This window comes from Pleurodeles waltl, chromosome 4_1 (genome assembly GCF_031143425.1).
Source record: "Pleurodeles waltl isolate 20211129_DDA chromosome 4_1, aPleWal1.hap1.20221129, whole genome shotgun sequence".
Classification (NCBI taxonomy): domain Eukaryota; kingdom Metazoa; phylum Chordata; class Amphibia; order Caudata; family Salamandridae; genus Pleurodeles; species Pleurodeles waltl.
This window is the reverse complement of record NC_090442.1, coordinates 1005366889-1005389375: the sequence shown is the minus strand read 5'-3', so window position 1 is coordinate 1005389375 and position 22487 is coordinate 1005366889. Positions and strand designations below refer to the sequence as shown.

At 43.8% G+C, this 22487-nt stretch overlaps 1 protein-coding gene across 1 annotated transcript in view; it reads left to right on the top strand.

Annotated features, from left to right (window-relative positions):
* PUS7 (pseudouridine synthase 7) overlaps positions 1-22487 on the top strand; it is a 255751-nt gene that overhangs the window by 152953 nt on the left and 80311 nt on the right. Inside the window, exons 10-11 of the mRNA XM_069229854.1 lie at positions 63-124; positions 8133-8293. Coding sequence (XP_069085955.1) covers positions 63-124; positions 8133-8293 — 223 coding nt within the window. The remainder of the gene's footprint in view (positions 1-62; positions 125-8132; positions 8294-22487) is intronic.

Here is a 22487-nt window from a genome sequence, read left to right as displayed (position 1 = left end):
CATAACATGACTGAATACACAAGCAATAGATGTATACTAAATGGCTTGCTTTCTGCTTTCAGAGCTATTTTGCAAAACAACTGGAATGAAGTAATGGATTTAATCTTAAAACCTAGACCCGGAGGTGAGATGCATTGCACATTAACAATTGTTTTAAAAAGTCACTATGCACATATGTTGTTATGCCTGAAACACTCTGGCTCAAACACATAGGAAAATAATGCATACTAGAGGATGTTCATGTACTCAGTAAACTGAATAGGCCCTCATTCTCATGCACTCTATGGATAAAAAGGTGTTTTAGTATGCAACATATTTGCATCTCATGCTTTCCATTCAGAATATTAAATCTTGTTAAATAGACAAGGGAGTATTCTATGAATAGGACATGTTACCAAATGTTAATACCCCCTTACAACAATCCTGTAATTGCCCCTTGTCCCATTAGTACCGCTTGTTACTGCCTGACCCACACATTCAGCATTCCCTGAATCTGTCACTCTTACTCTGTCTGTCTCTGATCTCCATAATTGCTATGTTTTGCCTATTTGTGCCACTCACAGCATTGAGGCCTGCATGTCTTTTAGGGAGATGCTCCCAAAAGCAATTAGGGAGATTGAGGTGAAAGTATTCTATTTTCCTGAACTGACATTGGACCATTGATACATTGGCTGAGAAGCAAAAAAATTTCATGTTCCTACTGCAGATGTGGCCTCCTACAAGTTGAATAAGAGATGGCAGCTTGAAAGTGCTTGTTATAGACAAACCTCCACAACAACCACAAATGTTATTGAGCAATAGCTGACATGATTTGCTTGGCCCAGCTGACATTAACATCCTTTCCATATCAGCCCATGCTACAGCTTTTGAGTGCCTTTTAGGAAGCTGTTCACTAAATGTTTAATACCAGTATCCCACCAGCCCCCTTGGAAAAACAAAAAGCAAAATACATGATAGAGGGAATGCTTTAATTAATGTCTGCCATTGTATTTACTGCCAATCAGTCAATGTTTTTTTCTTCCCATCCTCCACAGTCTAACACCCTTGATGAAGAGCATTCAAATGTAAATCAAACTTGGTCCTGATCCAACAGTAACAGTTTGGCCTGAATCTCCTCTAGATGGGATCACCAGGAAACTCTGATTAGTTTTGGCTTACTTAAGCCATTTCAGTAAGGTACATCCAGAATCTTATGGCAGAGTCATCAAGGAATATTTAGGCATACCTATTGCTCTTACACTGTCTCATTTAGAAAAAAACAAAGTGATGGCTGAAATGATTGAATGGATCCTAACTTTTGAATGCTTGGTTGCAAAGATAAGCTGGTTGCACTCCTACTTTATACAGAAAGGATATGATTTGGGCCAGGTCACAAGTTGAAGTCATGTCTGTTACATCAACTTTTTGTCCTTCTGTGATCGACAAAGTGAGTATCATTGCAATTGATCGAAATAAACATTTCTGTCAATAGTATAAAAGAGGCTTCTGGGAATAATCAGTCCTCTGCTGGGTTGGTTGTTGGTGGGAGGGAGAGTGCAGTGACAAGCATAGGGTGTGGATCACTTCAGCAAGGCTGGTTGAGATAATTACCTGATTTTCCTGTCTTTGTCTCAAGGAGAAATATTCAGAAATATCCCAAATAATGATTTTGCGCTATTCCAAAGATTACTTTGCCACTGCAATAGAAACAGAATTATGTTTCTGGGCCTGGTCATTGCAGAGCATCTGTCCCCTGGTTAAACAAAGAATCTACTAGTTACTCCATGGAAGAAGAGGCATCCCACAGAATCGTGGTGATTGTTTGAAAATATCTATTTTATTTTCAAAGAAACAGAAAATAACACAATAACAATTGTGCACACGTGTTCGTATTATACCAAGAGCCATTCTCCAAGGACACAGTTTACCTTCTTCACAGGAAATCTTGATGACATGTAGGATACTGGGCTTTTGTTGCGGTAGCCCCCCCCCCCCCCCCCAAACACACACACACACCTTTTGCCTGGTATTTGATGCAGCTTTGACTGAAGTGCACTTGGTCCCTGCTAACCAGGTCCCTAGTGTCCATGTTCTTTCCCAAAAATGCACAATTGTTCCTACAGTTAGCAACACCTTTGGCATCCCTGTAAGTCTCTACTAAATGGTACCCTGAGTGCCTATGGCATGGGTACCAGAGAGGGTTCCCAAGGGCTGCAGTATGTATTGTGCCTCTCTCCTGGACCCCTCACCTAGCTCATACAGACTGCCATTGCAGGCAGCGTTTCTTGGTGCAGCTAAAAGTGAAAACACGATATGACACACGACCTGTGTGGCATGCCCACTAACACTGCATTCAGTATATGTAAGTCGCCTCTACAGCAGGCCATCCTTCACTAAGACAAGGTGCATTATATTACATGTTTGGTCCTATCTGCAAGAGCAGGTATGCCCCTGCTATGCCTTTGTCGATTTTTAGACATAGTAAGTAATTGGGAAAACCATTTTAAGTACATGTGCAGGCACTGGTCAATACGAGTTCCCCACCTACATGATGGCTTCACTGAAAATAAGATTGTTTGGTATCAAACAACTCGTATTAATAAACCCTCACTGATTTCAGTGATTGATTTATTAATACAGGCACAAGAGGGCACCTTAGTGGTGAAAAACCTGCCAACTAGTGTGCTGGGTGACTGGTCTAAACCAGCCTGCCAATAGCAGACAAGTTTCTGGCCCCCAGGAGTGAGAGCCTCTGCTCTCGGGAGGTCAGGAACAAAGCCTGCTCTGGCAGGGGTGTTACACACCCCTTCCAACAGGATGCCCTGCAAAATATAATTCCAAGGCAGCGTGTTTCAAAGTTCCCACCACCTTTGTTAAGCGAATCTGGCTTCCCTCAGAGCTGAGGAGATGCCGACCCCCCTGACCTAGGGCCCATTTGGCACCTGGACAGGTGGGAAAATTAGTAGTCGGAGAGGTGTATCCACCTTTAGATTAGTTCTACCCCTAAGGTGAGCTACCTGATGTGGACACTGAATTTTAAAGTCTGCCATCTTGGTGATGGCAGAATTAGAAACTCTAGGACAGGGTTATGCCCACTTCCCACAGGAAGTGGTCATATGTGGGGGCGTAGTGACCCCAGGGGTAAGTAGCCCATTAGCTACTACCCTACATACCCCAACACACCTAAATTCAGTACTTAAGGGAGCACTTGGCACCAGAAAATCAGATTTTACTGGCCTGAAAGAAGATGGACCCTGTAGAATCACAAAAGCAATAATTGAAGACCAGTAGCTGACTTGACCCCAGCCCAACTGACCTGCCTGCTGTCCTCAACAATTGCTTCAAAGACAACTTGTCCTGCAACTGCCTGTGCCTCCAAAAGCTGAGCTGCTCCCCTGCATCCTCCAGGCACCCCATAAAACTGCGAGGACTCCGGACCTCCAAAACCGGACACCAGAAAGCACTGCTTCATCCGTGCCTCCTAGCCCGAGCTGATGTGGGCAAAGGTGCCTGCGTGGTCCACTGACCCTCTAGAGACAAAGCCCACGTTGGGTTAACCAACTGTGGGCTTCCTGACTCTGCCTGCAGCTTCTTTGTGTAGCCTCCCCTCTACCACGCATGACCCGGTGACAAAAACCCAACACCTCAGGACACCTCTGCACCCGGCCGCCCGTAGGAGAAGAGGACCAAAGGATTCCTTATGTCTTCAGGCATCGTGAGACCTGAGCCCCTTGCTGGTTTAGCCAGACTGGTCCCCCAGTCCCAACTTGCAGCATCTTTCTAACTGGACCGTTCCCCATGGTTTAACATAAGGGCACTGGACACTGAAAGGCACCTCTGCTCTCAGACACCCGGTGCCTCCTGAAGTAACCTGTTGGTGCTGCCTTGGACCTTGAAGTATACTTAACCTTAAGTCCAGAAGAACAGTCCTGTAAGTCGTTGCTAATTGCCCAAATGCAGTATTTGTCTCTTTTCCCACAGGTTATCATTAGGGCACCTGTAGTCCAAGGGCAACATAACTGATTCATTTTTTTAGTCTTGGGAAACCGATCACTCTGTATTGATTCCTATCACCGCCAGTAATCTCTTGACTACTTCCCTTCAATAGGGTTCCACTTTTAAGCTTCACTAACTCATATGTAAAAATCCAATACCCACAATCCTACATTTACAACATACATGTGGCCCGGCAGAGTTGATTTTGTGTAGCCTAGTGGGCAGAAGATAGGAAAGGTTCATTATATGGACATTTACATGTTTGAATTGAGCATTATAGACACCTCCCTCATGTGGGCACATGCCCTGTGGTGTCTGCTTTGGGGCAAAAATTCCTGGAATTCTTCCTCCCATTTCAATTTTGCTTTAATTTTTGGTACATATGTGCGACGTGGTGCTTGCATGAATACATATCCAACATCCCTTCAAGTGTATTTGTGTCTTCGGGCGCCCTGGGGAAGCACCACCATATGCCTCTAGCAATCATATTCAGCTTAGTGAACTGTAGTAACTGACCTGGGCCTATCTGAAATTGTTCATGTGCTCCTTGAAATGTGTGACAAGAGTCTCCTTTGTACATGCCAGCCAGTGTGTGTCAACCCCCTGTGTCTACTATGTCATGCAGATAGTCCTGCTAATTTGCAGGATACCACCACAGCAGTCATTTCCTAGGAAAATAGGGCTGAACCACCTTCACCATAGTTTCCTACTCACTGGCTACTCGCTGTACCATATATGGACATCAGTTATCCTGTCTAACTCCTGCCATTAACAGTATTGGTAAATTGTCTGCCCGAGTACTCCAGCAAGGAGACATTTTTTCCCAGTTCTCGTTTTCAGACCACCATTAAGCAGCATGTTGAATTGCATTTTCCTTGTTGTACAGCTCCAAGCCTCGAAGCCCATGGTCTTCCTTCTCTGTATTCAATTTTAGCACAGTTAATCCCACCTTACTCCTCTTAGCTGCCCGTATCAGATATACCAGAAACTTGTCAATTCCTCTAAAAGTAGCTCTTGGTATCGGATGCAAGGAGCTCTGTATAATATACAAGCACCTGGGCAGAAAGATCATTTTGGCTATTGGATTTCTTGCAGCCACCATCCAGGGCAATATTTTCCAAAATCTGAAAGAGGCCTTCAGCGTAGTCAGCATCTTACTTATGTTGTAACCAACTTGTTTCTCTGCTGTGTGTGAGACTTGGACTCCTGAATATCTAAATCTACCCAACTCCCAACTCCAATCTAACCTGGGAAGCCTCTCCAGTGAATGTCTAACTAACCTTACCAGCAGAAATATTACTGATTAGTCCTTGTTAATGTATAAACCTTATGCATCACCAAACCTTTATACCTCCATCAATAACCTTGGGACCGACAACTGTGATTTTGCAAATTAGGGCATTGTCTGCGTATAAGGAGAAAGGATGGACTGTGTCTCCCACTGAGACTCCCCAGCCCATGGTGATAAGTTAGTCAGCGATTCTTGGTGCGTCTTCCTCTGATTTTCTCCCCCCCCCTTTTCTCCTGCTGCCTTTGCTTATCAAAGTAGCTGATGATGGAGGCTCAGAAATAGCTAGACATAGATGGTATTGATCTTGTCACCTAGGGATTTTACTCCATTTCTTCAGACCGGCAGAAAGGAACAAAAGCTCCCATGTAATTTTTGCATCACTATCTTTTCAATTTCTTCCTATGAATAGAAACCTTCAGAATGGTCACTTGGGTGCAGATGATGGCATCACTGCAACTTGGAGACATTCCTTCCGTACTGGACAAAAGAGGCGCCTATTTTCACATTGCTATCTGGCCTCTTAACTGTAAATTCCTCTAGCGTGTGACAGGTAGCAATACGTTTCAAGTTAATGTGTTGCCTTTTGGTCAGACTGCGACTCCGAAGGTGTTAACTAAACTAAAATTATTAAATCAGTGGTTCCAAATCTGACACCCACAGCTTGCATCTAAGCTAATCTAGCTCTCAGGATGGAATGGAAGTCCTCTCCTCTAGTTAGCCTCGCAGTCCCTCTAGCTGCTGCCTAGTTCACTGTTGTTCAAACATTGCTGGTAAGTGAATGTGGAAAAGTACTTTCATCAGCCAATTTTAATCACAGCTAACATATCAGAATATGGCAGTGGCACTTTTTTTGCCCCCATCCTTTAATCCTCGTGCCAAGCATTGTGATGCCTAAGCCCACTATTGGTTCATCTCAACTGGCCTCCTGGCCAGAGCCTGCAGCCTCTTTCCACAGTGACCGATCCCCATAGGAACACATTGGGCACCAAATGCTGTTTTGCACTCTGCACCCAGCTGCCCCCGTGCCACTGAGGGTGTACTGTGGGTGCTACCTTGGACCTTGCCCACTACTCATTTTAACCCCAGGAGATTGGTCTTGTATGTTGATTTATTCTACCTGTTTTGCAGAACTTGTTTTTCCTTGCAGAAGTTAGAAATTGCAGTGTCCACTTCTTAAAGGGTAAAGAATTCCTTTTTAAAAACGTACTTACCTGAACGATTTTTCAGATTCTTGATATTTTTATTAATTGGTGTGGATATCCTTCTTGAGTCGTGTGTTTCATTTATTGACTATTGTGTGTATTTGTAGAGGTCCTGCACTCCTCTGTTAAGCCTAAAGCTTCTTGACCACACCACCCCTAAATAGAGCACGTTTGGATTGCAAAGCAAGACCTTTCCACTCACTGGGGAATCCCTGGACCCTTTACACAGAATTCACATACCATGTAAAGCGCCAGCTTCCTGCAACATGTGTTACTATGCTTATGGTTGCTCACCCCATGATTATAAGAAGTATTGGTAATCGAGCTTAAGAGCATAGAGGAAGGGGTATTGTCTGAATCTCTAAGTACAAAGTGCCCAATGTCATGTATCTTAGATCCCTATCCACCACACAGAATGTCTGCCAGTTCCATTCCCTCTCTTTTGATGTGTGATGTAGTGGGATCTTTCTGTGCACAGGCTTCCAAATCCTTCATCCAGGCAGCCCAAAAGATTGAAATAAGGGAAACAAAACTTGTTTTGGCCAGTCATTTTCCCAAATTCTCCAGTTTCGCTTAACAGTCTCTTCAAACCTTGATCGCCAAGGGCAAAAGGCAACTTTTTGTATGGAATGATTCCGTTGTTGAAGGAAATGTTCTCTTTTGTGTCCATGGGATGGTTAGATGGATTGGAGGCTGTTTTCAGTTCTTTTGCTTTCTGCCAGCTTCCTCAATATCATTTACTTATACATCCTTGGTACTGTATCCATTTTTTTTCTTTTTTTTAAAACATTTTATTGGGCATATAAAGGTAAGCAGTTAGTAAACAATGTTTACAAATATACACTAAGTCTTTATTACGAATCATCAAACTTAATAATTCTTAAATAATGAATAGTGTGTTTAAATATCCTTTGTATTGTCCTGAGCAACAGCTGGGAATAAAAGTCGTTAATTGAAATTCAAATCAAAGCAAAAGATCGATTTTAAACCCATGCCTGTTTGTGAACTAGCTACTCAGAGACCAGAAGGAATGTATTTTGTGTTTCATTTGCCTAGTGAAATATTAATATGTGAATGAGACAGAACAGATAAGCTTTGTCAAAACCAATAGATTTCATGTTTGGGACCTATTGGCCTTGTCTGTTGTTTTTAGCCATGCTGCACAATATCTCAGACTGAAGTCCTCCTTCCACTTTCCTTGGTTCTGTTGCTCCAAGGTAGTCTTCATTTATTATGTCTGGTTGCAGGTTATAAGAACCACCCATCTCCCCTTCACCATTACTTCCCTCACATCCAGAGACAGCTATTTGAATATTTGACCTTTTTATCTGGATTGTGATGCCAGTTGTGTGTGGTGGGTCTAGCACCATAGGAAAGCTTTCTATGAGACAAAGGTAATGCATAGAATAGGAGAGAACATTCAAAGCAAAGATCAAAGGGAACCTACTTGCATGTCTGCAGCTTGAAATGCCCTTTTATAATCAAAATGACTAAAAGGATTGTTTTTGTAAACATTTACCTCCAATGTGCATCCCATGACCTGCTTCATTAACGTTTTTTGTTGAAGCAGGCTTCCTTTAATTAATAACAAATAGACTGATGTTGTACTGTGCTATTTTTGTAATTTGACAGATTATATTTGTATTTTTCAAATTTGGCTGCAGCTGAAAGAGACTATTTAGTTAAATGTAGAGAAGAGTGGGACAAGACAAAAGATCCCGAGGCAGCTCTCAAGAAACTTACTGTGAAAAGATGTGTGGAAGGACAGCTACTACGAGGACTTTCAATGTACGGCTTGAAGAATATTATCGCTGCATTTGGCATCGTAAGTATACCCATTGTAATGAACAGTTCTTCTTGGAGTCTAGGCTAAATATTTTCTATTTAATTCCTCTTTGGAGGGATTGTGTTTCTCATAGTGTTTTAGGGACCCTTGTTCCTGGAGCTTTTGTAATGATATGCGTTTCTCCTATCCTGGTCCAACAGAAGACTTGCTTAGACTAAATGATTTAGTAAATATGTCTGACCTACTTTCTACGCCTTATAGGTGTTGGCAGAGGAGCACACAGCAGCCTAATGAAAGGTGTGCTGCACGGGAAAACTCCAGAGACCTACCCCATTCTGCAACCCGGGAGTGGGGTAAGATGCCAAAGCTTTCCCATGCAGGACACCTTTCTTCTTACTCGATGAGGATTGAATAAGGCACAGTTTCCTTTACAAGATATACCCTACAACACTGTACATGTGGGTGATTTTCTGATTGGATCATTTTCTAACATAATATTCTCAGTACTAATCAGTTGTAGATTACTTTATTTTCTGATCCTGATGAATTACCTAGAGCAACCGTGGCTAATTAACGGCAAGAAGCATATTGACCTCTTTCTTCACTACATTTGAGCTGTGAAGGATCATTATCTCCAGCACAGCCATATATTATTTTTACTTATGGCAAGAGACACCTGCTTAATAAAGAATTTATCGGGTCCTCTTGATAATTTTTAACTCACTCCATCACCAGTTTACACACACTGCATCTCCACGATTGCTTCACCACGGCTTTTGAAATCTTTAACAGATCTCTGGCAAAGAGATTACTTGAAGTGCCGTTTGGGCACTGCGGTGCCGGCCCAATGAGGCCCTGCCCGATGATGAGGCATGACACCCATATGGGTGTGTGATGGCTCTTGCTTCTAATGGATCAGTTCCCTCTGACCTGTTGTCTTGATTCCTCCTTCTTATCTATGTGGATTATAGGAACTGCATACCTCTTGCTGACACTTCTATTAACTGAGCATGCGTGCTGGACCGTAGTCGTGCTCCTAGTCCCTCCTTACTGTTTTTAATCTAAATAGAAAGAAATGCACATCCACCATGCAGTGAAGTATGTGAGTAATTTGAAGTAAACCATCAATACCGTCAGAGTAACCAGAGGCAGTCTGTGCAAAAACAAATGCCCTCATTTGGCAAAGGAGAACTGGTAGGCACCTTAAAAGGTGGTTCTTAAACGATTTAATTATTTGGAGTAGCAGTACAAAACTATAGACTCACATGTGATGTGTATTCAGTGTTATCAGTAGCAACAGGAGCTAAAGGAAGTTCAACATCTGAAATCCCCAGCCGGGCAGAAGCAATATTGGTATTACTTAATGCTTGTAGAGGGATTTCCTGCATGGTAGTGGGAGGAACGGGGAACTGCCCAGGAGCCTCCGTGGCTTACTTTTTAGGACTGGCCAAATGATGTAGCTGAAGTAGATCAATTGAAACAAACTGTTTGTTTCTACAACCAGCAAGCGTATGCAAAATCTCGGCTCTGGTACCTTGAATGTCAAGGACTGACACCGGTGCTCACTATGATGGGCCAAATTCCTTTCTGTTTGTAATCTTCTCTCAAACTGGATCTCCAACGTTAGGAATCCAGACAGCAGACGGCACTTGCTCTACTTTGTCAGTGGGCGAGGACTTAGAAATTTCATTAACGTCAGAAAGCTTATCTAGTGCCCCGTGCCAGGGTTAATTATGTTCTGTAATGTACATCTGGACACCAAACAGGACCTCAGAGGGGGTCCAGCCACCCAGAGATCTTCTGGGCAGATTATTTAAAACTCTTCGGACTCCATGCAGGTTATGGATTCAACTACGACCTGAATCTAATACTATAGCTTTTCAGGACTGCTTTAAGTCCATGTTCTTCCTTTCCACTATTGAATTTCAATCAGGATGATAGGGGGGAAATCATGCACAGCAACACCCATGGTTCCCATGGTATCCCGGTAAGCCTTAGAGGCAAAAGCTGGTCCCTGGTCCGAGTGTAATGCTGCTACTGTATATATCTTGCAAATATTTAATAACAGTTCGGGCGTCAGCCGATGTCTGTTGCCTCACCCATAGAAATCTAGACCTTGAATCTACAGGCAATAGAATAAACGTAAACACCATCTGAGTGTAGAGGTCTGCAATGACCCAAATACACACATTATAGATGTTTGTTCGACACTAAGAGGGGTGCCCAGGGTGGGCGAGCTGTAATGGAACTTTTAATTTGTTGACAGATCTCACAACTGAGGACATACTGTTTTGTCTGTGTGTACAGACCATGTCACCAATAGCGTTTTTGTAGTAAGGAAACTGTAGCCGCCACACCTGCATGGGCAGATCTAATACCTTATAAGCAGCATTGATTAATTCTAGCCTGTGGTCCTGAATAGTTATCACTCGATTGCCCTCCCTGGGAATACAAGCAAAAGGAATGTTTTGGACCCTCAATAGTTAAGGATATATTGCTGGAGATGTCATCCTCCATCCTTGTGTGTGAATGAGTAATCGCAACTACAGTCTGAACTTCTGCTTTGCCGGCTTCATCAGCTAGTAAATTCCCTTCACTGTGTTCGCCAACACGTTGATGGCTCAATGTATGAATTATATGAGCCTGTGGCAAGCAATCCTTAAGATGCAACACTTTTCCCAAAAGCAATTTAGGCTTAGTAGCATTTCCTTTAGAATCTCTGCATCCATTCAGGCACCAGTAATGTAAATTTGCATTATGACTTGGACACAGTAGTACAAATCACACACTGAGTGTGGGGAATTCAGGATCCGTAGTCTCCAGTGCCAGGATGCAAACTTTCAATTTGGCCAGCTGAGCGGTACAATCCCCTAAGGATTGGATAAATGTATTTTGTGCATGGAATACACCATCTTTCATGACACAAGATGCAATATGTGACTGGCCACAGGGTATTCTTGTTCATGCAGCATGAATTCTTGTGTTTGTAAAGTGGGGTCAAAGGCATAGTCAACATCAGTAGCTGTTAAGGCGGTGGTCCATTGTTTCCATCTTGGATGTAAGGCTTTCTCATTAGGAACGCTTGCCTTGGTGGATAGCCACTAAGTCTGGAATGGGGGTTACAACAATAATGTGTTTTCCCTGGGCCAGTGGTCTTTCCTTTATAACAGCTGCCTGAAATTCAGTCACTATTATTTCTGGCAAAGCAAAACGCATTTCAGCATTGTAATATAAATGTGATTTATATGCAGCCTGCACATTATCACCCTCATAAAAGATGACGTGTATTACCAGCAGATCCTGCAATTATTCAGATCACCAAGTTAGTTGTGTTGACACATGTGTCTAAGTGTTAGGATGCAAGCATGTCAGTCTAAAGGGTTATAAAAATCTGAGTATTCTAATGTGCCCTTTGTACTGGAGGGTCAGGAGAAATTAAATCCTACAGCGGTTTAACCATTTGTACATAGTCTGGCGTAGGAAAGTGCCCTCTTTCTTGGCATGGTTACCCCCATTTTCTGCCTGTTGTCAGTGTGTTAGACTTTGTTCACTGGGATCCTGCTGACCAGGACCCCATTGATTATTCTATCTCCTCCAAATGTGGTTGCTACTAACCTTTTCTACCCATAATTGGCCGCCGTCTATTTTAAAAGCTCCAATTCCATCAGTCCGTGAGAAGGGACATTTATCGTTGGAGCAGTCGACAAAATCCCATCCAGAAAGCCTTCGTCGGTAAGAGGCTCGCCAATGAGGGCATCGTCGACAGAAACAGTTCACGCGACGAGGGCACCGTCGACGAGACCATCATTGGTGACAAAACCGACACCGACGACGAGACCATCGTCGTAGACACCATCAATAACAACACCATCGTCGACAATACCATCATTGACGACCGCACTAGTTCACTACCAGCCAAGATAGCGTGATCCCCATTTCTTCTGGATATCCTGACATCCAAGCAATGGCAACTATTACACTACTTTCTAGATCTGCTGTATATCCCTCCGATACATCACCTAGTAAGGTGACAACCTTACTGCCTAGTCACCTGCTAGATTGGGAGGAGTCTGAGGAGGAAGTGCCGTTTGGTGAAGCACACAGCCCATCCCAGTCACATGTCAAATGCCAAGAGGCTGATGATGATGAGTACGAGCAAAAGTACCAGTCTTATTATCCGCATTAAAGATGTTACTATGAGCCATTGCATCAGCCAAGGGACACAGTACAAATGCCTGCTTCCTTAATTCAGGACTTGTAAACCGTTACAAGATTATAAAAGGAGATTTCCAACTGCAACTCAGACACAGCCACGGTTACACCGAAGAATATGCCTCCGGTAACGCCCAGGCTCACACCTACGTCCGCAATAGCCACTCCACCCAGAGAGGACATTTCCTCTTCTGAAGATGAAAGGGAAGGAGGAGGGATTCTTACTCCCCAACAACCTAACGATGAATGGGACGACTGTTTAGCTCCTACACCATCGTTGCCACCTCCTCATCCATCAGATTCTCCACCGGAGGATATAGGAGGTTTACATAATTTAATGGACAGAGCTGCTACACGTTTCCATTTACCAACATCTGTCTCACATTTAGAATGCTTCCTCCATGATTTTAAAGAACAGGCATGAAAGTCGGTGAGGACAATCCCCATCAAAGACTTTATCTGGAGTGAAGGTCAAAAAATTATGGAAAATCCAGCTACAGTTCTGCCAGTCCCACCGAAACTAGATAAAAAATAAAGGCTACACATGACTCTCCAGCCTGTTTGACAGGGCACCCAAAACCAGATTCTGTCATATCTCAGGCTGCCCAAAGATGTTCTAAGAATCTATCTATGCCTATTTCTACCCCGCCAGACAAGGAAAGTAGACGTCTGGACAACGTGGGCAAGAGGTTCTCATTGATGTCGGCTATTACTGCGCGTGCTGCAAACACCCTGGCTATCTTAGGTCGCTATGACCGTCAAATGTGGTCTGACATGAATGCATTCATTGAGCTCATCCCAGATGACAAACAACCTGGGACACATAAGATACTGCAGGAGGGGGAACGTACTTCAGCAGAGATAATCAACTGCGCCCTGGACATAGCCCTCCACAGGCTTCCGATAGCAGGCAGTTTTGCGCCACCATGGATGGTTAAAAGCAACCTCTTTCAGACCCGAAGTTCAGTCCAGAATATTAGACATGGCCTATGATGGCCAAACTCTTTTTGGCAAACACATAGATGACGCCCTACTAGCCATCAAGACGGATAATGAGACTGTTCGTTCTCTGTGTACCCTACTGGAAAAGAAGCAGCCCTGTTGGGGAGCCAGAGGTAGAGGTTTCTCGTCGTTTCAGGGTCCCTACCGTAGACAGTACCAACAGTCACAGTACAAGCCAGCTTATCAACAGTCTTATAGACAGCCATCTACAGCCACCTACATCAGGCAAGGTGGAAGAAGAAGAAAACAGACCTCACAAGCCTGGGTTCAACCCCGTAAACAATGATCCTCTATGGGTACCGGCTGCAGTTCAATGTTTCCCTCAATTCCATCCAGTGGGGGCGACCATCTCCAATTATCAACAGAATTGGGAAAAGATAACATCAGACAAATGGGTGCTGGATATAGTGTCTCACGGTCATACGCTAAAATTTGTACTGAAACCACCAGCCCACCCTCCTGGGAAATCGCATCCACCTCCTCTTCACTTGCTAAAACAAGAAGCATTCCAAATGCTCTCCAAGGGTGCGATAGAAGAGGTCCCTGTACACCAGAGGGGACTAGGATTTTATTCTTTGTTATTTCTCATAAGAAAGAAGTCAGGGGAATGGAGACCAATCCTAGACCTTAGACAATTAAACAAATTTCTAAGGAAACAATCCTTCTGTATAATCACACTTTCAGATATCCTTCACTTTCTCAACACCGGAGGTTACATGACCTTGTTGGATCTCCAGGATGCCTATTTCCACATCCCCATACATGCAAAGCATCGCAGATACCTCCGCTTCACCGTGGCCAGTGGCCATTACCAATTCAAGGTTCTTCCGTTCGGATTAAAGTCCGCACCAAGAATCTTCACAAAATGTCTAGCGACGACTGCAGCCACTCTCTGCAATGAAGGCTTTCAAATCTTCCTGGATTGGGATGACTGGCTAATAAAGGCACCAACTTCACACCTGGCATCCAAGGCCACCAACGCCTGCCTAGCATTATTTCACAACCTAAGTCTAACAGTAAACTACCAAAAGTCATCTACTCTTCCAACACGCTAAATAGTCTTTTTGGGTGCGAAACTTGACACAGTCAAAAGCAAGGCTTATCTCTCAATGGGACTGCAACAGAAGCTGGCCAACATGGCTACCTTCATCTAAAAAAAAAAAAAAAGTCTCTTTCAGCCCGAGCATTCAAGTCGCTTTTAGGAATGACTTCCTCATCAATCACCTTGGTCCATCTAGCAAGACTAAGAATGAGACCATTACAGGAGGAATTGCAACTGCAATGGACCCAGTCTCAAGGATCCTTCGAAGATGTAATCAATATTACACCAAAGATGGGGGAGACCCTGCGGTGGTGGTCCCAAACCAGCCATATCTCTCAGAGATTGAGCTTTCTAACGCCAATGCCAGATTTCATTATAACAGACGCTTCTCTGGAAGGCTGGGGAGGTAATTTGCAAGACATGTGCATTCAGGGAAAATGGTCCAACTCCCAGAAGAAAATGCACATAAATCTTTTAGAATTAAGGGTGATATCTCTTACTCTGAAAGCATTCCTCCCTCGGATTTCAGGATCCTCAGTGTTGATCTGCACAGATGACACAACAAGCATGTGCTATGTCAACAAACAGGGAGGAACATGATCTCTGACTCTCTAGAGAAGCACAATCTCTCTGGGAATGGCTCACTCTTCACAAGATTTCTCTGAGAGCAGAACATGTTCCGGGTATCAACAACTCCCTGGCAGACTCTCTCAGCAGGACAGACGGCAGCTGCCATGAATGAGAGCTCACTCAGAAGGAAGTAGACAAGATCTTTCACTGCTGTGGGTGGCCAGCCTTAGATCTCTTTGCCACCAACGAGAACACCAAATGCCAGTTTTACGCCAGTCGATACCCACTCCCGGGGTCATGGGGGAATGCTCTTTCGATGCGATGGTCCAGGATCTTTGTATATGCTTTTCCTCACTTCCCAATGATCCCCAGACTTCTCAAGAAGATGAAATCAGAGGGTTGCAAGCTCATCCTCATAGCACCCAAGTGGCCCAGACATTATTGGTACATGGAGCTCATTCTCCTGTCGGTGGCCAATCCCTTACAACTTCCCAGCCAGCACAAACTTCTAATGAAGAGACGAGGACAGATATTACATTCAGAACCACCCTTTCTCCAATTGCATGCATGTCTCCTGAGATCCATGAGTTGTAGGGCATGAACATTGACAAAGAATGCAAAATTATTTTGTCCAGAGCGCAAGCTGACAGTACAAACAAGACTTACAAAACTTTCTCCACTTAAGCCTGTATCTGTTGCCAACAAAACAATATACATCCGTTAAAGGTTCTACCAGAGCAAATTATATCCTACCTCCTTGCTATATCTAAAACTGGGCTCGGACATGCCTCAGTTAAGGTTCACCTGGCAGCTATGTCCTTACAGATTCTCTGCAAATGCACCCTCCCTTGGGTCATCCAGGCTCATAAAACCCATTATCGAAGCATTTATGGAGGGATTAAAGAGAATCATACCCCCGAGAACACCACCAGTACCTTCGTGGAACCTCAATATTGTATTAACACGACTCATGGGACCACCATTTGAGCCCATGCACTCTTGTGAAATGCAATACTTAACTTGGAAGGTAGCCTTCCTAATAGCTATCACATCTCTTAGAAGAGTAAGTGAAATACAAGCATTTACTATACAAGAACCCTTTATACAAATACATAAACATAAAGTGGTTCTCCGTACAAATCCCAAATTCTTAACAAAAGTTATATCACCATTCCACCTAAACCAAACATTGGAACTCCCAGTCTTTTTTCCACAACCAGACTCAGTAGCCGAAAGAGCCTTACATACGTTAGACATAAAAAGAGCACTAATGTATTACATTGACAGAACAAAACAGTTTTGCAAAACAAAACAATTGTTTGTAGCCTTCCAAAAGCCTCATGCAGGGAATCCTATATCCAAGCAAGGCGTTGCCAGATGGATAGTGAAATGTATTCAAACCTGCTATATTAAAGCAAAAAAAGATCTACCTATTACACCAAAGGCGCATTCCACTAGGAAAAAAGGCACCACAATGGCTTTTCTAGGGAATATACCTATGACAGAAATTTGTAAGGCAGCCACATGGTCTACGCCTCATACATTCACAAAACATTACTGTGTAGATGTGTTAGCAACACAACAAGCCACAGTAGGACAGTCTGTATTACAAACATTATTTCAGACAACTTCAACTCCTACAGGCTAAGCCACCGCTTTTGGGGAGATTACTGCTTATTAGTCTATGCACAGCATTTGTATCTGCAGCTACAAATGCCATCGAATGGAAAATGTCACTTACCCTGTGTACATCTGTTCGTGGCATGAGACGCTGCAGATTCACATGCGCCCTCACACCTCCCCGGGAGCCTGTAGCCGTTATAAGTTGAATGAAAATTGTAAATTTGTAAATAAATACTATTTTAATACACATTATGTACATACGTACTTACTCCAATGCATGGGCACATTTACTATATTCACAACTCCTACCTCACCCTCTGCGGGCAAAACAATCTAAGATGGAGTCGACGCCCATGCGCAATGGAGCCGAAAGGGAGGAGTCCCTCTGTCTCGTGATTCGAAAAGACTTCTTTGATGAAAAACAACTTGTAACACTCCGAGCCCAACACTAGATGGCAGGATAATGCACAGCATGTGAATCTGCAGCGTCTCATGCCACGAACAGATGTACACTGGGTAAGTGACATTTTCCATATGTTTGATGGCATGTGTAGCTGCAGATACACATGCTACGCATAGGTCCTGCCATCTAGTGTTGGGCTCGGAGTGTTAAAAGTTGTTTTTCTTCTAAGAAGTCTTTTCGAGTCATGGGATCGAGTGACTCCTCCTCATCGACTCCATCTTAGATTGTTTTCTTGCCGCCATCAGGTTCGGACGTGTTTCTTTTCGCTCCGGTAGTTCGAGTCGGAAAAGTCCTGAAAACTCTCTTAATTCGTCGGTATTGTTTCGATCGCGTATCCTCTATCATTGACACTTCGGTACCAGCAGATCCAACTTCTTTACTCACCCTTCAGGGCACCCGCACCCAACTCTGGCCTGGTCGGGCCGACCGAAGCCTCATGGAATGGACCCCATTTCGCTTCTGCCCTCGGTGCAACGCCAAGTTCCCATTTACAGACCAACATCTCGTCTGTAATCTTTGTCTATCTCCAGACCATCGAAAGGATACTTGCGAGGCCTGCAGATCCTTCCGCTCGAAGAAGACTCTACAAGACAGAAGAGCGCGAAGGTAGGAAATGGCGTCGAGAAGCACCGAACGTCTCGACGTGGAGGAAGAGGAGATTATGCAGACCGCAGTCTCCGCTCGAGGGTCCGACTCCGAGCACAAGTCTGACCAGGACAGACCGGTCACGGCAGGACAGCACGTGAGTACGCCTGCTCATGTCCAACCCAAGCCCAAACAAAAGGCCTCGGGAACGCCACTGCCGAAAGGCCATGGCTCCACCTGCAAAAAGACTTCCGGTGACCAAGCAACAAGTTCGGCACCGAGAAAGGCCACGCCACCGAAGCCTTCGGACTTGAGCCGAAGCACAGGCTCCGAAACAGGCAAACACCAACCCATCGAGTCGAAGCTGCGAAAATCCCTGTCGGAGCCGAGGCCAACATCCACTCCAGACCTTTCGATCCCGAGAAAACCAGCTTCGGGCCGAAAAGACCCATCTACACCAAGGAGCATGTACTTTCAAACCAACTTAAAGAAAGCCATAGAGTTTCGGAGGAACTCACACAAATGGAGGAATTTGATGAAAGGCAGGCCAGAATTCATATTCATAAAGACACTGGCAAGATCATAACTGCACCTCCTCTGAAAACTAAGAGGAAGCTAGCCTTTCAAGGACAATTCGACACTGATCAGCCACCAGCTAAAGTGCCAAGCCCAAACAGAAAACTCCACCTCTGCAATTCTCCCCTCATCAGTCTCCTCCTCATTCTCCTCACCAGACTGTCTCTCCCCCTAGTGCCCCTACACCTGTACAGTCTCCAGTACACTCTGCAAATTCACAACAAGGCCATGTCGACCCATGGGATCTCTATGATGATCCCATTTCTGATAACAGCCCTTACTGCTATCCTTCAAAACCATCGCCACCAGAAGAAAGCACTTCATACACTCAGGTTTTGTCTAGGGCACCGCCATACCACAACGTAGCCATGCACACCGAGCCTCTTGAGGATGATTTTCTCTTTAATACATTATCCTCCACTCACACTACTTACCAGTCCCTTCCCACGCTTCCAGGCATGTTGAAACACGCACATCAAATTTTTCAAGAGCCAGTTAAAGCCAGGGTCATCACTCCTAGAGTGGAGAAAAAATATAAGCCGCTTTCCTCTGATCCGGCATTCATTACCCAACAGCTACCTCATGATTCCGTAGTTGTCAGTGCAGCAAGGAAGCGGGCCAACTACCAGTCATCTGGTGATGCACCACCACCACCAGACAAGGAAAGCAGGAAATTCGATGCTGCTGGTAAAAGAGTGGCATCGCAAGCAGCTAATCAATGGAGAATAGCCAACTCCCAAGCACTACTGGCTAGGTGTGATAGAGCCCACTGGGACGAGATGAAAGATATCATCCAGCATGTCCCAAAAGACCAACAAAAGAAGGCACAGCAAATAGTCGAGGAAGGGCAGGCTATTACTAATCACCAGATTAGGTCAGCTCTAGACTCAGCAGATACAGCAGCTAGGACAATCAATACTGCTGTCACTATTCGGAGACACGCATGGCTTCGGTCGTCAGGGTTTAAACCAGCAATCCAGTATGCTGTTCTTAACATGCCATTTAATTAGAAACAGCTTTTTGGCCCTGAGGTTGATATGGCCATCGAAAAAATGAAAAAGGACTCAGACACTGCTAAAGCCATGGGTGCTCTGTATACTACACAGTTCAGAGGTTCATTTCGAAAACCTCAATACAGGGTTGGTGTTAGAGCCCAAACATCTGAGGCATCCACCTCACAATCAAAACCATCTTACCAGCCTCCGTACCAACGAGGTGGGTTTAGAGGAACTTACAGAGGCCAATTCCCCAGAGGTAGGGGAAAATATCAGCCAACAAAATAAACCTCACACAGAAAACAGTGACTCGCTCCACATTTTCCCTCATCACACTTCTCCTGTGGGAGGAAGACTGCAAACTTTCCACAAAAATTGGTTACCCATTACTACAGACAATTGGGTATTATCCATTATCCACAATGGTTACTGCATAGAATTCGCACAAATTCCTCCAGATATACCTCCAAAACCACACAAACTCTCCTCCCAACACATCTCCATGTTGCAAACAGAAGTACAGTCACTGTTACTCAAACATGCCATAGAGCTTGTACCACAACATCAAATAGGAACAGGGGTTTACTCCCTGTACTTCCTTATTCCCAAAAAAGATGGAACCTTGAGACCAATACTAGATCTCAGAACTCTCAATCTTTCCGTCCTTTCAGAACACTTTCACATGGTAACACTACAGGATGTAGTCCCACTGTTACAACAAGATTTTCTGGCAACATTAGACCTCAAATGCGTATTTTCTCATACCCATCCATCCAGCGCGCAGAAACTATCTCAGGTTTGTAATACAAGGAAAACATTACCAGTTCAAAGTGTTACCCTTCGGGATAACAACAGCTCCCAGAGTATTTACGAAGTGCCTTGCCGTAGTGGCAGCCTACCTAAGAAGGCCACACATCCATGTCTTTCCATATATCGACGACTGCCTAATAAAATCCAACAGCCAGGCACAGTGTCAAAACCATACACATTATGTAATACAAACCCTACACACTCTAGGGTTCTCAATAAACTACCAAAAATCCCACCTGCAACCAGCGCAAATTCAACAGTATTTAGGATCCACACTAAATACGCAAACAGCACTTGCAAGCCCAAGTCCACAAAGGATTCAATCATTCCACAGTGTATTGGCACCAATTCAGTCAAACCAACAGTACACAGTCAAATTTGTCAAACTGTTGGGCATGATAGCATCATGCATCGCCATTGTCCCAAATGCAAGACTAAAGATGCGACCCTTACAACAGTGCCTTGCAAAACAATGTTCACAAGCACATGGTCAATTTCAAGATCTAGTGTTGATAGACCGCCAAACACACATATGCTTCAGTGGTGGAATTCCACAAATTTAAACAAAGGGCGGCCATTTCAAGACCCTGTGCCTCAAACCACACTTACAACAGATGCATCAATGATTGGATGTGGAGCACACCTCAACAATCACAACATTCAAGGACAATGGGACAACAAACACAAACAATTTCACATAAATCACCTAGAATTGGTAGCTGTATTCCTAGCACTCAAAGCCTTTCAACCTCTTCTCATTCACAAAGACATTCTGATCAAGACAGACAACATGACTACAATGTATTACCTAATCAAACAAGGAGGGACCCACTCATCGCAACTGTCCCTTCTAGCACAAAAGATTAGGCATTGGGCAATACACAACAACATTCACCCTGTAGCACAATACATTCCAGGGATACACAACCAATTAGCAAATGTTCTCAGCCGAAATCATCAACAAACACACGAGTGAGAAATTTATCCCCAAGTACTTCAAACATACTTTCATCACTGGGTAACACCAGACATAGACCTATTCGCCACCAGCGAAAAGGCAAAATGCCAAAACTTCGCATCCAGGTTCCCACACCCTCTATCCAAGGGCAAGGCTCTATGGATCAACTGGTCAGGGATATTTGCTTACACTTTTCCCCCTCTCCCGCTCATTCCATTTCTAGTCAACAAGCTGCGTCAAAACAGACTCAAACTCATACTTATAGCACCAACGTGGGCACGTCAACTATGGTACACAACATTGTTAGACCTGTCAGTAGTACCACGCATCAAACTGCCCAACAGACCAGATCTGTTAACACAAAACAGACAACTGATTAGGCATCCAAATCCAGCAATACTCAATCTAGCGATTTGGCTCCTGAGTTTGGATATCTACATCTTCCAACAGAATGTATGGAAGTAATTAAACAAGCTAGAAAACCCACTACCAGGCAGTGTTATGCAAACAAATGGAAGAGGTTTGTGTTTTACTGTCAATCCAAACAAATTGCCCCTCTTTCAGCATCACTACAAGACATTGTAAGTTATTTGCTTCATCTGCGAAAGGCAAATTTAGCATTTTCATCCATCAAAATACATCTCACTGCTATTTCAGCATATTTGCAAAATATACAACACACTTCTCCCTGTTATCAAAGCCTTCATGGAAGGACTAAAACATATCATGCCACCAAGAACACCCCCAGTGCCTTCATGGAATCTAAATATTGTGCTCACACGACTCATGGGTCCACCATTTGAACCTATGCATTCATGTCAGATTCAACACCTAACATGGAAAGTAGCATTCCTTGTTGCAATCACTTCATTAAGGAAAGTTAGTGAAATACAAGCTTTCACTATTGAGCAACCCTTCATACAAGTACACAAACATAAAGTAGTACTTCGGGCAAACCCATAATTCCTACCTAAGGTGATTTCACCGTTTCATATCAATCAAACAGTGTAACTTCCAGTCTTCTTCCCACAGCCAGACTCAGTAGCAGAAAGAGCGCTGCATACATTAGACATTAAAAGAGCTATAATGTATTACACTGATAGAACTAAATCATTTAGAAAAACTAAACAGTTATTTCTGGCGTTCCAAAAGCCACATACTGGGAATCCAATCTCAAAACAAGGACTAGCTAGATGGATAGTAAAATGCATCCAAAAGTGTTACCTAAAAGGCAGCTATTAGTAACACCAAAAGCACATTTCACCAGAAAAAAAGGAGCAACAATGGCCTTTTTAGGAAATATACCAATGACAGAAATTTGTAAAGCAGCCACTTGGTCAACACCCCATACATTTACCAAGCATTACTGTGTAGATGTGTTTGCAACACAAAAAGCA